General features: G+C 33.5%; 2 protein-coding genes across 2 annotated transcripts; one reads left to right on the top strand and one right to left on the bottom strand.

Moving 5' to 3' along the window:
* Positions 1-390: 390 nt before the first annotated feature.
* LOC113869228 (pumilio homolog 12-like) lies at positions 391-2871 on the bottom strand. Its single transcript, XM_027505455.1, has 5 exons — positions 2183-2871; positions 1920-2082; positions 990-1153; positions 632-890; positions 391-507 (listed from the first exon to the last, which is right to left on the bottom strand). Exons 1-5 carry the CDS (start codon positions 2869-2871, stop codon positions 391-393), a joined length of 1392 nt encoding a protein of 463 aa, XP_027361256.1.
* A 3450-nt stretch (positions 2872-6321) lies between these two features.
* Positions 6322-8057, top strand: LOC113869229 (putative cyclin-A3-1). Its single transcript, XM_027505456.1, has 6 exons — positions 6322-6507; positions 6596-6828; positions 6906-7058; positions 7157-7190; positions 7279-7428; positions 7863-8057. The coding sequence occupies exons 1-6, from the start codon at positions 6322-6324 to the stop codon at positions 8055-8057; spliced, it is 951 nt and encodes a 316-aa protein (XP_027361257.1).
* Positions 8058-18380: the final 10323 nt, after the last annotated feature.

Consider the following 18380-nt stretch of genomic DNA (forward strand, 5'->3'; position numbering starts at 1 on the left):
GTATAGCCATTATATATCGAAATTTTGCAGCGTACAAAATGGCAAGTTTCAGCAAACAAGGGTAGCGAGTTACAGACCTGATACCCCAGCGAAAAATTTTGAGGCTAGATTTGGTTCTCTTATGTTGATGAGGGTGCCTCCAATGGAAATACGACATCTCGTTTTGTTGATTATTTTGGTGTTTTGGCCTTAGGAATTAGAGTTCCTCTCCATTCTTTATTTTTTTCCCTCACAACAAACATAGAGTTACACTAGAAAATCCGGTGACAACATCAGAAAAATTGCTATTGGCAAATAGTCGCATACATTAGCTACTCACAACAAACATAGAGTCCAAAGACATACAAATTACATGAACAATAGCCAAGCTCTTTGTAGATATGCACGCCTTCATACACAGATCTTGCGTGCTTTAACAAATGCCAGAACTCTTTTCCCGTAAAGATGGCTGTGCAGATGTGGGTAATTAGACAAAATGCTACTTGAAAGTATTTTGTTAAGAGTGCCCTGCAATAATAATAATAAAAAAGACAAAGCAAATCAAGCACATGGTTAAAAGCAGAATGTGCAAATACAAAGCATGTAAGAAAGACAATTGTCGCGCGCACACGGGTCGTGAGTTATGTATAACCTTGCAATTTTTCAGTGCTCTTTGGACAACATAATTCCCATAAGGATCCTGGAGAATCCCCAAAAAGTTACGGTTGTACATTATCTCTTGAACAATAATAGCAGCATCACTCTCTTCTGAGAATTCTAAGAGGTCTTCTACCACGTTGCTAGCATGCTTGTTCATAGATAGTTGAACGTATTTACCACGAAGTCGTGATATGATCGCTGAATTTACTTGGGCTATCTTCATTTTGACAACATACTGCACAACATAATTTCTGTAGAATAATATATCGAACAGTTAAGATTTAAATGAACGAAATATAGCTTATTTGCAATTAAAAGAAAATGTAGCTCAAGAGTTGAACACAACAAACCCATAAGGATGTTCTGCAAGGACCAAGGCATACGAAACTATTTCTTCAATCAACCGCCTCATGGCATCTCCCTTAGCATGATGAAGACATTTTTGGAAAAGAGAACATCCGCTTTTGTCCGATGCAATTTCAACGCAATTCTTTGTTACCTCATCTAGAATAAACTGAAAGGATGGTTTCACGCAAGAATATTCAGTCTCAATGTAACATTCGACATAAACCAATATATTAGAGTTCGGTTGTTCAAACTACTAAAAATTGATATTGTATATCATTATTTTTATTTTTCTGTATATATGTATCCTAAAAGTATATATTAAATATATGAGATACTCAATAAAAATGTTCCTAATTAGTAGTACAAATAATATTTTGTGAGAGATGATTAATAGACATTTCAAGAAGTATTTACACCCAGTGAAAGAGAAGAATTAAAGAAAAAGAGACAATAAATGTAATAAGCGATAACTGGAAAAAATAAAAAAGAGAATTGTTAAATAAACGTTAAATAAATGTTAACACAGGATGTTTATAAGTTAAACATAAGTATTAAATAAGTGATGTGATGTGATGCCACTTAAAAAATACAAAACCAATTAGCAGACTGATGGGTGTTCTCTAGCTTCAAATAAGAAACATACTGGTGATAACTTGATAGGTGCAGGTCGGGAACAGAGACTAAAGGGATTTCAAACTACAGTATATACTAAATACCGTGAAACTGAGACTTATTCAAGAAAAAATACCACAATGATTCCCAAAACTTAGTACAGAAACGAGGCAAAAAGTGATCTTCTATGATGATAGCTACGATTGTTAATCAGTATGATCAAGTGCAAGAATAATTCTATGTCAGCTAATATATAAAATTTCAATATCATTTGGAACAGAATATGCATACAATTAAGATAGGGAAGCAGCGTGCTTTACTTTTGTAAGCGCAGGCGAGAAAAGTTTCAAGCACTGTTGAATAACATAACCCCCATTGATGCTTTTACTTAATCTGACAGTGATCCGCTTCAAAGCAAATACAGCTGTAGATATCTGTTCTGGGGTTTTGAGATGCTCCAGAAACTTCTGGATAGACCGAGTCCTGTAGCATACAAGAATTAAAATTCAACAACGAAAACTTCAATTTTAATTACATGCGCCCAGATATCAAGAAGATAAGTAATATTAAAATATAGTGGTACCCATGGTTATGCATGCAGACTTCCTTAAGCTTGTGCTCATTTCGAATAACCAAGGAAAGAATCCTGGTCTTCTGTTCCACGCTGCTGGCTTCAAAAACAATTTGAATTAAGTAACTAGAATGCTGATCCATCATTAGGTCGCAAAAATGATCCTTGACTTGCCACAGGATCATTTCAATTACCGCCGGCTTCCCCAAAAGACACCCACGTTGATCGACTTGTGCCAGCGAACCCATTTGTCCCTTCACATCCTCAAGGGAACTGAAACTACGACGCTGGAGGAATTGTTCAGCGTCCAACTCATAGTGACCATGAGAGCCTAGTCGTCTAATCCCGTTATGCGATACACAGGAATTAATAGTACCCATCGAGGGATTGGGAAGACAAAGGGAATCTTGCAAAGTGTTATTGACACTGAATTGCCCTGTATCGGCAAACTTGAACCTTTGCGAGCTAGCTTGATCCACGAACAAAGGGACAGGAGGGGACAAACTAAGTCTCCCCATGGAAGATGCAAGGTCTTCGAGTCCACCAGAAATTGGATTCCGCCAATTAGGGTTCTGCGAGTTTCGGGGAACCGATGGATGAGTGTGGTTACTGAACAGTGCTGCATCAACATCTTTGATTTCAGGTGAAGGAGATGCGATGAGGAAGCTTCTAAGGTCTTGTTGTGCACCTTCAGCCTCCATGGATAGAGAAGCGAAAAGAAAATAAGGGATTTAGTTGTCCCAAAGATAGAGACAAAACGAGATATCAAAGATAGAGATAGTGGTGTTTGGAATTAGATTGAATGTGCTAATTGAGAATGGGAATATATATATCCATCCCTTGTTTGATTGTTTTATTGTTACTAAAATCCGCATTCAAAACTGCAAGGCTTAGAGAGAGAAGACATTAATGAGAGATTATTTTGTTGATATGAAATAAGGAAAGATACTGTTGGATTGGCGCCTCGGGTTTTAGGGTTTAATGTTGATGGCATTGATCCGCAACCGTTGTTCTCCATGCATGACATGGCATCAACAAAGCCCCTTTAGCTTTGGATTATATCATGCAGTTAAAAATTGAAAGATTCATTTACACAATATTTGTTATCTTTACATATTTTTTTTATTTTTTTAGTACTAAAACCACTCGTAGTTGTGGCAGGATAAAGCCATTTTCTTTGATATATATATATATATATATATATATATATTATCTAAGATATATGTTAACGCCTAAAACAATATTATGATATATATTTTCTGTAAAAAATTATATTTTTTTCTAAAATTATACATGATAAATATTAATAAGCAATTAATTTTTAGAAAAATTACTGCATTTAATAATATAAGTGTATTAAATTTTATTGAATATTAAATTTTTTTATAAAGAATATTATATATGAATTCTTATTCTATACAATTTTGTACACATTAAAAAAATTGATATTTATTAATTAAAATTAACACTTGAGTGAAAAAGAAAACTGTTTTTCATTCCTAACCAATAAATGCATGATATTATTTTGAATATAGAAATTTTTATCATTATATTTACACATCTTTTTTAGTAAATAAATGACATTTAATATTCTATTTATTGCCTTTATTTGGTCAATGGATATTTCATTTTTTAAAAATTAAAATTATAAAATTTAATAAATTTATCACTTACAGTTAAAGGACAGTTAATGCATTATATATAATCAATAAAAATAATTCAACAAAGGGTACTCATTTCAATAGCAAAAAAAAAAAAAAAGTACTCATTTCGTCTCATAATATTTTCTTTTTAAATTGTTGTATCCTTCTTAAGAAAAATATTAATTATAAAAGTTATTACAATAAAATACATATTTTTGATTAAAATACCTTATTTAAAGAGTTAAGATATAGTTATAAATTTATTCAAAAATTTAGATGAGATATCAATAAATAAAAGTATATCAGAAAAAAAGGTATTTTTTCAATTATTTAACGTAACGTTTATGTTTCTTTAAATTAAACTATTTAAAGAAACATGTAACATAAAACGAAAAGTATTAATTAATAAAAATATTTATTTATTATTTTAAATACACTTTTTATAATTAATTAAAAATTATTTTAAAAAATTATAATAAGTTTAAGATATATATATATATATATATATATATATATATTGATGCAGATATAGATATATCTTAACATTCCTATTCATTGATGCGTAAACACATTTACTAAATTTTTCTTTAAAGATAAGTGCATTCCTTACGTGCGTAATACATAGGATTGAAAATCATGTGCTTTATGCTCACATAGACTAAATAACAAATACTAATATCACAAGATTCCTCTTACCAAAACAAACAAACAAGAATGAGTAGCAAATAGAGCAAAGAAATCACATGAATGAAGAATATACGTTCAAATATATTAAAAAACACAAGGATAACTCTTTATTCTGAGGCTGTATATTTTAACTATATTTGACATGGGTTTCCTAATTAAAAATAACAAGAGAGAGATCGAATCTTTATCTTTTAAAAAGAACTCGTATAATTATATGTTTAATCTTCGAAAGAAAAATGTAAACACAATTGTATGAATATTTTTGTGATTAAGATTTTAAGTTTTTAATTGCTTAAAATCATTAGAATAATTTATATTTAACTTTTTAAGACAATTTTAAACATCTATTACCATTTATTCAATTAGATTTTAGTGTTAAAACTTTATTTTTGTAGTTATTTCATCTAATTAAATAATTCAATCTCTATTCCTAACTATACACAATTTACTAATTTTATTAATGGAAATAAAATTTAAATATAATGCCAAGAAATGTGTAAAAATTTGATAAAATTAATAAAATTATAAATTTTGTATAATAATAATAATAATAATAATAATAATAATAATAATAATAATAATAATAATAATAATAATAATAATAATAAACTTGGAAGAAAGGGCAAAAAGGCTTTGATTAAAATTGACCCTAAAAACCATATGGTCGGCGTATTTCATGATTTTAATATTTCATAATTTTACTCAATACTTATTTAAGAAAATGCATTAATTGACAAAATATTTTGGCATTAATATTATTTACACTTATTTTAAGTAATAAATTCCCTTTAATATTTAATTGTATTTTTACCAAATATTAATGAATAATTTATTTCGAAATATCAAATTTCATAAATTTATTTCGTAAAGTCTCAATAAGGACAATTAATGATTATGTATAAACAATACAATTAATTCCATAAAAGAGGAGATGATAATTTTTTTAATGAATTTTTTGTTATTTTTTATTTTTAACTATTACTTCAATAAACCTTATTTAACATTTCCTTTTCTTTTAACATGAAAACTCGTAGTAGGTAAATGAAAAAGCTATCACTCTAAAATGTAGTACAACTGTGACTTTGTTGTGTATCACTGGTTTTTTTTTTTCTCTATTTTGTATAACACTAGTGAGTAGTTTGTAATTAGCACGATTATTATTAAATTAAAATATTTTTAATAAAAATTAAATGCATAATTATTTTTAAGTTAATAAAGTATAAATTATAAAAAATTGAATATTTTATTCTCAAAAATAATAAATATTTTAGTATAATAAATATGATTAAATTAGCGAGATAAGTTTCTAAACTTTTTAAGAAGTTAAGTTAAAAATGAATTAAAAAATCATATATTAATTACCAAATAAAAAACATATATTTAATGTATGAAACATAACATAATAATAAAAAAAGAGAATAATTTTTACAAGTACTCTTATTTATGAATAAAAATTCATATGTGAACATGTAGAGACAGATAAAAGTCCAGTATAAGTAAAAGTTTATTTGAAAATGCTCACCTCAAAAAAATGTTTAAACATGTGAAATAGAAATAAATTTAATTGTTTTTGTTTATGACATTTTAGTTGATAGGGATGGCATATAGACATTTTCTTTCCTTTTAAATAATTTTAGGGTCGGTGAGATATGTATGAAGCATGGTAGAGCGCGGCATGGAGATTTTGAACCGATGAAAATGGCGGCATTTTGCTCATAACGAAAAAAATTAAAATCCTAAGCTTCATTAATTTATTAGAGGCGGCATCAATTGAAACCCAGTTAGCATTTATAAAGAACAAAGAATCCGTTTCAGTCTGGCATGGGTCAACAAGAGAACTTCAAACGGCAGTTGAACCAGCCGGCAGAGTTACCGGCGGCGAAGAAGAGGATAGTGCTCGGCGATCTCACCAATAATAGCACAACGAAGGAGAAGACGGAGATGATGCAGAAGTGCAATGAGGCCTCTTCCTCTTCTTCCATCTACAAGCATCTTCGCGCCTTGGAGGTATGTCTGTAACAAACTGCATGAATTGATTCGTATTAATGAAGGAAATGTTAGTAAGTTAGGGGATTGGTAATTCGTTGAGATTCAGATGGAGGTGAATAGAAGGCCAGTGGCGAATTATACGGAGACAGTTCAGAGAGATGTTTCAGAGAAGATGAGAGGGATTCTGGTGGATTGGTTAATGGAGGTTGCTCAGGAATACAACCTCACTTCTGATACCATTTATCTTGCTGTATCTTGCATCGATCGCTTCCTATCTACTCGTCCTATCAACACTAACCACCTTCAACTTCTCGGGGTTTCTTCCTTGCTTATTGCCTCGTAAGTATTAATACTAATCCATCATTTATATTATATATTATTTATACTAATCTAAGGTAATTATTATTAATTAACAGCAAATATGAAGAGATCAGTCCTCCACATGCCGAGGACTTTTGCTATATGACAGATAACACTTACACCCTCGCAGAGGTTACGCGCATGGAGAGGGAGCTCCTCACCTCCTTGAACTTCGACTTGGGCCATCCCACCGCTAAAACTTTTCTCAGGCAACTAATTTTGCTTCTTTATATGTATCATAACAACACCGCATGTTTCCTTTTCTAATTCTGCTACTTACTCGCTTCACAATTTATGCTGATGGCAGAATTTGTATCAAAGCTGCTCAGAAAAATTTTGTGGTACTCTCAATTGAATTTCCCCTTTTAACTAATTAAGTCACTTACTTTACCGCTGATATGATTCTTTCATGTTTATACTCCGTGGCAGCATTCCAAGCAGCAACTGGAATTCTTGGCTTCTTATCTTTTGGAGTTATGCCTACTAGACTATAAGTGCCTTAAGTTCTTACCGTCCGTGGCTGCAGCGTCCGCATTATTTCTATCCAGGTTTATAATCCAACCAACCAAACATCCTTGGGTACGAAATACTCCAATTTCACTTTAATTCATTAACTTGTAATGGGGCACTGTCAAATTCCCCTTGCAATAATAATACGTGATTATCTCATTGATTAGTTGCAAGGTAGGGCACCCTGTCAGAAATATAACTACGGTCATAACGGGTGTTGAACTGAGATGGTCAAATTGTGCAAGTTTAAGATATAAGAACACAAATGCATAAATTAATCTTATGCATTTAAATTCCCATTAGCAGTGACCGCTTTTCTTTTTTCCCCCTTGTCAAGCAGCACCTAGCGTTACTATGCCAAACAGGATATAAACCATGTGACCTTAAGGAATGTGTCCTGGCTATACAAGCGATGCACTCGACTATCAAAGGAAGCCCTTTACAAGGAGTACGAGAAAAATACTTGCAACAAAAGGTATTCAAGTTTTCATTTAATTTGACAGAATATATCGCTAATGTTTGAACATGGATCTGATTCGAAGTGGATGGCCTTTCCACGACAGTTTGACTGTGTAGCATCTTTGACTGCTGGGGAAATTCCTGCAAGTTATTTTGAGTTCGCTGATGAATATGCATCAGAAGAATTTCATATTCGTAAGTTGGATACAACGTTGAACATTGTCCGCACCTCCCACTGAACACTTTTCACTATTGCGATTACTTCTGTTTCATTGGAGCTGGTGGGGCATTTCATATATTTTGCGGTTTATCACTGCTTGTGTGTAGATAGAAAATAATCCTTCACCACATTATGTATATATACAGTCCTGCTCAACAGACCGCCACGATGGGAAAAAAATAAACTATGATGAATATTGAAAACGAGAAAAGAGTAGAAAGAAAGATCGAAGGAGTCGCTATCACAATTATAAAAAAATATGTAAAAATCTAAAACAACATCAGATCTAAGTTTCATAGTTTAATTATGTCTAATTAACTTGTGTAAAATTAAAGTTTCATTTCATTCGTAAATTTAATATTTTATTTGTTCTTTTTAAACCAAAATAAATAAATAAATATTAAAATAATGGGGTTGTCCGTGTTTTGATTCTTGCTCTTATACATATTTTGCAATGTAGCGGAGAAATTATGATTTTTTACTTTTTATTTGAAATTTAAGATAATTAACATGTGTAGGATATTGGATAGTATAACTAAATTATGACTCACGATTTTACGATGGAGTAAGCCATACATTGCTATTAGAAATTGTTAATAAAATATGATAAATTTTATCTATATGATTTTATTACATTTGAATGACAAAGTAATGTATGTATTAATATTATACATATAAAAATATTTTGATTTTAAAAATAAAGAAATTTAAGAAAATATTTATTGAAATAAAACATAGGATAATATTGTATTCTAAATAGTATAATTAAATTAGTAACTTTATAATTTATAACATATAAATGATAGAGTAATTTATATATCTTTGTAATAAAACATTACATAAATCAAGACCAATCATATTAATTTATTTATTTATTTTATTTTAGAAACAAGACATTAGAAATTTATAAATGAAAATAGACTTGATTATATTTTTGGTCCTTGCAAAGTTAATACGTTTTGTGATAAGTTTTTATAATTTTTTTTTAAGATTTAGTCTTTAAAATATTAAGAAGTTAAGATGTAGTCTTTGTTGTCAACTTTTCTCTTTCTTTTGTAATGTGGTATTGCCATGTTATTTATTTTATAATATTTATTATTTAAAATAAACATTTATAATAATAAGAAGAAGAAGGATTGAAGAAAAATTACTTCCCATTTGAGCTTCATGCTAGTGACAATCTTGGAAATATTATCACTCAAGTCCAGTTTCTCTATGATGAATGGGTCAAGGCAATAAGGATCTTGCTCTAAGCTCAACGAAAGTGGAGTTTCGTGGATGGAACCTATCAAGAACTTGAAAAGAATTCAACTCAAATGGAAGATTGGTGGATAGTCTAATCCATGATTGTCTCATGGATTCTCAACACGATCGAACCAACACTACAATCCATGGTGGCGTATGTGGAGAATGCACAGATATTGTGGATTGAAATCAAAGAAAGATTTTTAGTTGTGAACGGACCAAGATTGCAGTAGTTAAAGGCAGAATTATATAGCTGCAAGCAAGAAGGTATGTCCATGATGGCTTACTATGGAAAGCTTAAGGTCCTTTGGATGAACTGGGAAACCACGAACAAATACTTGAGTGCACGTGCGGGGGATGCAATTGTAGAGTCTCATCAAAATTTGAGAAGAAAAGAGAAGAAGAAAAGGTTCACCAGTTCTTAATGGGTTTGGACCATGTTAATTATGGGACAATGAGATCAAACATACTAGCCATGGATCCCTTACCCCCTCTGAATCGCGTGTATGCCATGATGGTGCAAGAGGAGCGAGTGAAAAACATTGCTCACTCAGAGGAAGAAGGAGGCATGGTCGTTGGGCTCTCGGTCCAAACCGGAAACACTGGAAGGAACTGCAACGATCATACAGAGAAATTTGCGATCTGCTCACATTGTAGAAAAAATAGGCATGACATCAAGGGATGTTTTCAATTGATTGGGTATCTCGATTGGTGGGGGGACCACCCAAAAACTGAGAAAGGTAGTGGTGGAAGAGGATGAGGACAACAGGAGAATTGAGCCAAAGGAAGTGTTTGGGCAAATGTGGTCCGAGCTAACTCAGATATTAATGGCAGAAAAGAGACAAAGCATGACAAGTTTTACCAATGAACAGTGGCAGGTATTAATGGATATGGTGAATTCCAAAAAGTCAAACGAAACAATGCCCAGTAAGAAAACTATGGCTTCATGGATTATTAATAGTGGTGCTTTCAACCACATGATAGGTTCACTACAAATTCTGTGTGATAAGAAAATGATTCAAGGTTGTCCTATGGGACTGCCAAATGGGGAAGAAGTGGTGGCCTGTAAGCAAGGAATTGTAGTCCTTGATGGAGGACTAAGATTGAAAAATGTCCTATATGTACCAAAATTAAGATGCAATTTAATTTCTGTTTCTTAAATAGAAGATGAAGAAAATTGTATAGTACAATTCACTAGCAAATTATGTGTTATGCAGGATTGCACTTCGAGGATGATGATTAGAGTGGGTGAACGAAAGGATGGGCTCTATTGGTATTAACGGGTGGACAAAGCTTGAGCTCTTCATATGGGTGTCAATAATGGGTTAGAGCTTTGGCACAAGAGGATGGGACACCCATCTATCAAAATTGTTAGGATGCTTCCCAATTTGCCAGATAAATGTAAAAGTGATTAGTTGAATAAAATATGTGATATTTGTGAGAGATTTAAACAAGTGCGTAAACCTTTTTCTGCTAGTAATCATCATCCTGAAAACATTTTTGATTTAATCCATTATGATACATAGGGGCCATACAGAACACAATCATCATGTGGGGCTTCTTATTTTTTAACAATCGTTGATGATTGCTCTCGGGGAGTTTGGATATATTTACTAAAGGAAAAGAAAGAAGTAGCAGATATGCTTAAAAGCTTTATCACTCTCGTTGAACGTCAATTCAACAAACGTGTTAAAATTGCCCGGTTTGACAATGAGACTGAATTTATGTGCCTTAAACAACATTTCTTTCAACAGTGCATTATCCATCAAACTTCTTGCACCGCAACACCACAGTAAAATGGTAGGGTGGAACGTAAACATAGGCATATTCTTAATGTTGCTCGCTCATTGCGATTTCAAGGTAATCTTCCTATTCGATTTTGGGGAGAATGCATCCTGACCGTCGGATATTTAATTAACCTCACCCTATCTTTGATACTCAAAGAAAAGACACCATATGAAATTTTAAATGGTCAACCACTAACATACGATAATTTAAGAGTATTTGGCTCAATTTGCTATGCCTACAAGGAGAAGAAAGGAAGAGATAAATTCAATAGTCAAAGTCAAAAGTGTGTATTTGTTGGATATCCATTTGGCCAAAAGGGATGGAAACTATTTGATCTTGAAAAAGAAACTTTCTTTGTTTCACGTGATGTTAATTTTAATGAGGAAATATTTCCTTTTGATACACCCCCAATTGTTCATGAGAAAAGTAATCCTGGCCCCACTTCATCTCCAATTGAAGATTCCCCAGTTGAGCACATATCAAGGGCTAGTGACAGCACTGCTTCCATCTTGTCCCAAAGAGGTAGCCACACAAACCCCACCACTGCCGATAGGGGGGTTGCGCATTGGACTCAGCAGGCGATGAGGAACAAGGGGACAATGGCCTCGATTTGGGGCCGGCTGTTAGGGATGCTTCTACGGTGGCAGAGGACGCACCACCAACCCTCGACCAAACCCTCGCAGAATCACCCACCACAAAAGTCTCAGTGCCTTCTACTGCGACATCATCATCACCAGCTCAGGTGGGTCCCGGTCACCGTGTCAGAACCCCTTATGTCCTTCTTCGAGACTTTGTCACCCATACAGCCATAAGCAGCCTATCCCGTCTTTCGCCTCCTCCAACTGCGGCCTCAGGTTCGTCCTACTCTATACATAACTATGTTAATTATGATGTTTTTTTCAAATCAACACTGTGGCTTCCTTGCGGCCTTGCACATAGAACAAGAGCCTCTGTACTTCTCATAGGCTATGAAGGATGAGCGTTGGTGGGAGGCTATGTCCCGTGAAATCACAGCTCTCGAAGCCAACAACAGTTGGACTCTTGTTGAGCTCCCTGCTAGGAAGAAAGCTTTAAGTTGTAAATGGGTATATAAGATCAAGTACAACTCTGATGGATCGGTTGAACGATTCAAAGCACGATTGGTCATATTTGGGAATCATCAGCGGGAAGGATTGGATTACAATGAAACTTATTCCCTTGTCGCAAAAATGGTGACTATCCGCACCACCTTGGCCGTAGCAGCAGGTAAAAATTGGGATGTCCACCAGATAAATGTTCATAACACTTTCCTCCATGGCGATCTCACCGATGAAGTCTATATGAAGCTTTCCCCTGGGTTTTGGGTGCCATTAACCCGGAATGGTCTGTAAACTTTGGAAGTCGTTGTATGGCCTCCGACAAGCTCCTTAGTTCTGGTTCAGAAAGTTGTCTACTGCTTTGGTCAGGTATGGGTTTTTACAATTCTAGAAGGATTACTCTCTTTTTTGTTTTCACCAAAATGGTGTGCAATTAGTGGTTCTAGTGTACGTTGACGATCTTGTGATTGTAGGAAACAATTGTGATACTATTCATTCCTTTAAGGAATACCTTCACAAATGCTTCCATATGAAAGACTTGGGCCGTTTAAAATATTTTTTGAGAGTCAAAGTGGCGAGATCTTTATCAGGAATTTCGTTATGTCAATGGAAATATGCTTTAGATATCATCTCTGATGTTGGACTAATTGGGGCGAAACCGGTCTCCACCCCATGTGAAGAAAATCATTGGTTGGCTTTGGCTTCTGGGCCACCCTTATCCAACCCTAGCTCTTATCGTCGCCTTGTGGGATGCTTGATTTACTTATGTTTCACTTGACCTGACCTTACTTATAGTGTTCATGTTTTGTCTCAATTCATGCAACAACCCCGCGTTGAACACTGGCAGGCAGTATTGCGCTTTGTACGTTATCTTAAAGGACATCCTGGCCAAGGTATTCTTCTCCCTCGCCATTATGACTTCCAACTCCATGGGTGGTGTGATTCAGAGTAGGCTACTTGTCCTGTCACACATAAGTCTGTCACTGGGTGGATTATTAAACTTGGCAATGCCACAATCTCGTGGAAGACTCAAAAGCAACAACCTGTCTCCACCTCTTCTGCCGAAGCTAAGCATTAATCCATGGCTAAAACGACTAGGGAATTGAAATGGTTTCAAGATATTATCTCATCACTCTTAATACCCCATTCTTCTCCCATTCGTCTCTGTTGCGACAGCCAAGAAGCAATCCATATTGCCATGAATCCCGTTTTCCATGAACGCACCAAACACATTGAAGTCGACTGCCACTTTGTGAGGGATGAAATCACTAATAATCATCTTCTTCCATCCTATGTCCCCACCACTACTCAGCTTGCAAATCCTTTCACTAAAGCTCTTGGTCACAAAAAGTTCATTTCATTATTAAGCAAGTTGGGCATTCATGACTTACATGCTCCACCTTGAGGGGGGTAATACGATATCAATTGATATCAATCACTTTATTTGACAATATCAGTAATTCTATCAGCAATTATGTATGATCAATGTGTGGCTGTAACTTATTACTTTATTTTAAGAATGAATGTATATGATTTAGGATAGCTATATGTAATTAAGGGAAGGAATGATTTGCTGCCCGCAAACCTTGTAACAATATAGCCTGATTATAGGATGGTCATCTTGTATATATGTATGGCAGGATCTCCTGCAGAAGTAATAAGAAAAACCATTGTAGCAGACACGCATACACATGTGATGTTTGTGTGTGGTTATGTGTGTCAGTTTGCCTAAAAGAAGGTTTGGGTTTGGAAGTTTCTACTCTAGTTTTTTGCAATTGATGAGAATACCTTGGTGGACGTTGGGGGTAGGAGAAAGTGGGGTTGCTGTGGAGGGGAAGGGTTGAGAGGGGGTTAAGGGAAGAAGAAAAAAACTTTTTTTTTACAAATATGTAAAAAATTATTTAAGGATTTTTTTATAAATTTTATTTTAAATAATAAGATATTATAAAATAAATGACATGACATATCACGTGATAGTGTTGAGTTAACTTTTCATTTGTCAATTTAATACTTAACAGAGAAAGGAGTTAACAGTAGAGACTAAATTCCTCCAAAAAGTTTTATAGAGACTTATTACAAAATGTGTTAACTTTGCAAGGATTAAAAACATAATTAAGCCTTGAAAGATATTCATTTGAAATTTTAATTTTAAAATAAAATTTGTTTATTTATTTTTTATAAAATTTAGAAAAAACTTTACGCTTATATTTTTTCAACATGCAAATGAAAAAAATATATACATCACAATTATTAATTAATGTGTGAAAATAAAAATAAAAGAAAAAGAAAAAAATTTCTTTTACCAATATAATTAAAACATGAGTTTATAAAGGTGCAAAATCTTTTGAAATAAAATTTTTAGTCTCTTTCGTAAAATTTCAAATTTTGTACCAGTAAATTTTAAACCAAATTATAAATTCATAATTTTTTTTAATCTTTTTCATAGTTTAGCATACAAAGTTTACTATTAGGTTTATTTAATTTGTAAATTAATTTCATACAAATTAACAACGAGAATGCCCTAAGTGTAGGGCATGAATATGTTGCGTTTTAGTTGCAGTGAGAGTCCTCGTTGTAGCGAGAGGGTAACAGAGGAGGGTATATTTCTGGTTTCAGTCTCGCTGTAGCGAGATACTGCAGAAATCAGAGTGCAAATTCATCTGAAATTTTCGCTACAGTGAGAAACATATAAATCTGGCATGAAAATTTATTATTGAGTAACCTGTAATGTTTTGTACTTGTTAAATGTTAATTGAAGGATTATTTGGTAATGGAATAGATTTAAATGAAGTTTGAAATTATTTTAAAAAAAAAAAGTGAACAAAAAATCCGGCATGAACAATAAGACAGTGTGAATAATAACTTTCTCTCTCTCTCTCTATATATATATATGATTTTTCTTTTATAAGCTCACCCTTATATTTCTGTCAATGCTGTTGTGTACTGCAATGATTGTACGGTGATATGTGAGTAAATGGAGTAGGTGTTGCATCTACTTAACAGGCTAAGGGGCCAGTGGAGAAGTGTTATAAGGCTGGAGTCGAGTAATTTTGCATTAAAGTCTTTTTTCTTATATTTTGAGATATCATATATAGGGAGTTATGTAGTATAATTTTGTATATTTTGAGTACTATGAACTAAATGTAATATTATGTTATTCTGTTGGATATTTGTTGTAAGGAACTTTGTTTATTTTGAATAAAAAATGAATTTTATACTTATATTATACATTATTTATCTATCTTGAATAAGTAAGTGGTGTAAAAATAATGTTCTTGGTTCCTTATAAAAAGGGGGTTATGACACCGACAGTGAGAGTGGTGCACCACAGGTCACATACTCTCCTCCCGACTCGGCCTATGACTAACACCTTTGCTTGAGAGGCTTAATACCGCACACATTGTATCCGTGGAGCAGGAGCTATCTAGCGACCATCCATGGTATAAACTGAGTAAGTCCCTAAGGTTGAGGGCATCAGGAATCTATGATCACAGTGCCACAGTGACGTGGCTAACTTGCAATGAGCGCACATGGGTGTTTCATGTGAATTGTTTGATGATGCAGTGAGTGCACTGATGTGCGAATGAGAATGGAATGATGAAATGATTACTTGTGTTTGTTGATGAATGATTTGAATTATGTTAAAAATATGTTGAACGTGCAAGGTGGGTCTCTATGCTTGTGTGCGTGTGATAGTGTAGAATACTCACCTTTACATTTATCAAATTAGTCTTGCAGCGTTTATTTTAATGCAAACTTGTAACCCTCCCTTATTTTGAAATACTTTATTGAAACTCTGTTTTGGGAACCTTTTGAATGAAATTATTATTATTTCCATTTATTGCAAAATTTATTTATTTGGAAATTAAATTAAGGTGATACACCTCTTCAGCTCATTAAAAGCATCCTTGCAGCTTTGATCAAAGATGAAATCTGAATTTTCTTCAAGAAGCTGGATAATAGAGATGCAATTTTGATGAAATCCTTGATGAAACGCTTGTAGAAACCTACATGACCAAGAAAAAAGCGCACTTCCCTCACAAAAGCGGGTAAGGTAAGGAAATAATTACATCAATTTTTGCTCTATCAGTCTCAATACCCCTACTTGACACTACATGCCTTAATACAGTCCCATCGGTTACCATAAAATGACATTTCTCATAATTCAAAACCAAATTGAATTGTATGCACCTATGCATCAAATGAAGAACTATAAACAATAAAGTCGTCCATGAATACTTCTAGTGAGGTCTTTAGGAAGTTGCAAAGATACTCATCGTACACCTCTAAAAAGTGTCAGGTGCATTACATAGTCCAAATGAGATTCGTTTGTAAGGAAAGATATCAAAGGGACAAGTGAAGGTGGTCTTATGTGTATATGAAAGTAAACAGAAAATTCATCAAGAAAACAGTAATGAGATTTTCCTACTATTTGCTCCAGGACCTAATCAATAAAAGACAGGGGAATGTGATTTTTGCAAGTGACCTGATTTAGCTTTCTATCATTAATATAGACTCGTCATCCATTCTAAATTCTGGTCAAAATCGACTCATCAAACTAGTTCTTTGTTATTGTTATGTCGGTCTTCTTAGGTACAACATGTATCAAACTCACCCACTTGCTATCTGAGATCGGGTATATTATGCTAGCAGCTAACAGTTTTCCCACTTCTTTCTTCATCACCTCTAGGAGGGTGAGATTTAGTCTTCTTTGAGCTATGTCATAGGTTTTGCATTTTCACCCAATAGAATTCTATGCATACAAATGGAGGGACTAATCCTTGAAATGTCTGTTAAGGTCAACCTAATTGCTTGCTTATGGGTTGCTAAAGTTTGCAGCATTTTCTCCTCTTGTGTAGCATCTAAATCTGCTGAAATGATCATTGACAGCTTGTTATCAGCCTTTAAAAATGCATACTTCAAGTGATTGGACAGAGGTTTCAGTTCAAGTGTAGGTGGCTACACAATAGAGGGAGGTGTCTTGATGGAGAAGTCTAATTTTGCAGCATGTATCTAGAGGTTTAGGGGTATGTGCACTTGTTGTAATCAAGCTAGAGCTTAATAAATTTGCTGTTTCATCACATGAAACGTCATCAACTGTTTAGATATGCATATATTTTAACACAAACTTTACATAATCTTGCCACAGTGCATTTATAACTGGAAATATAAGAAAAATGATTACAAAATTCCTCAATTAAAACATCAATAATGTCTATGTAAAATACACAATGCAACTCTATGGGATGCTTTATGGCCTCAAAGATGTTGAATTGCACAATATTATCTCCAAACTCCATGGATAAAATTCATGCGTGCACATCAATCTTTTTCTTTGCTATTTTCAAGAAAGGTCTAACAAGAATGAGTGTAGCCATACTGAACTCTTCTGCCATGTCCAGAATGTAGAAATCAACTAGGAATATCAGCTTATCCACTCTAACTAGCATATCTTCTACTACTACAGCAGGGAATGCAATACTTCTATTTGTCAATTGAATGACTACACTAGTATGCTTCAGAGGGCCGAGGTTTAGAGACCTATAGATTGATGTAGGCATCACATTTATGGTATCACCAAGATCAAGTAATGCATTACTGAAAGTGGAATTCACAATGGTGCAAGAGACGATAAAAATGTTAGGATCTTTGCACTTCTGTAGCAGATTGAGCTGTATGAGGGCTGACACGTTCCTCCCTATGTTGATTCTCTCGTACCTTTCAACCTTCTCTTGCTAGTGCACAACTCTTTTAATAACTTTGCATATTTTGGAATATGTTTTATGACATCTAGCAGTGGAATGTTTACTTATACTTTTCTAAATGTCTCAAAAAGCTCCTTATTAAAGTCTGTTGGTGACTTTGGCTTGGCCACTTGATAGACGATGCTGAGTCGTTATCAAAACAACTATACCCCTCTTAGAAATTTATAGTATAGAGCTCAACCTAGGTCAATTCACAAAGACACATTTTTCGTTAAATTCAATTTTAGCTTTTTTAAAGAATGAAAGTAAGGTTTAGGGGTTTGAAAACTTTGGATTAATTAAATCAAGACTATGAATGAAATTAAATTAAGTAAAAATAAATTAGGAAATATCAATCCATAGAACCTTAAATGCATATAATTCTGATTATCATAGTATTTAAGGATTTTAATTCAAGTTTGAACGATTACCTAATTCAATTATTAATTCAATCAAATAACATAATTGAACTAGATCATAGATTAAATC

The sequence above is a fragment of the Abrus precatorius genome, unplaced genomic scaffold (assembly GCF_003935025.1).
Source record: "Abrus precatorius isolate BTA unplaced genomic scaffold, Abrus_2018 Scaffold6, whole genome shotgun sequence".
NCBI classification, from domain to species: Eukaryota; Viridiplantae; Streptophyta; class Magnoliopsida; order Fabales; family Fabaceae; genus Abrus; species Abrus precatorius.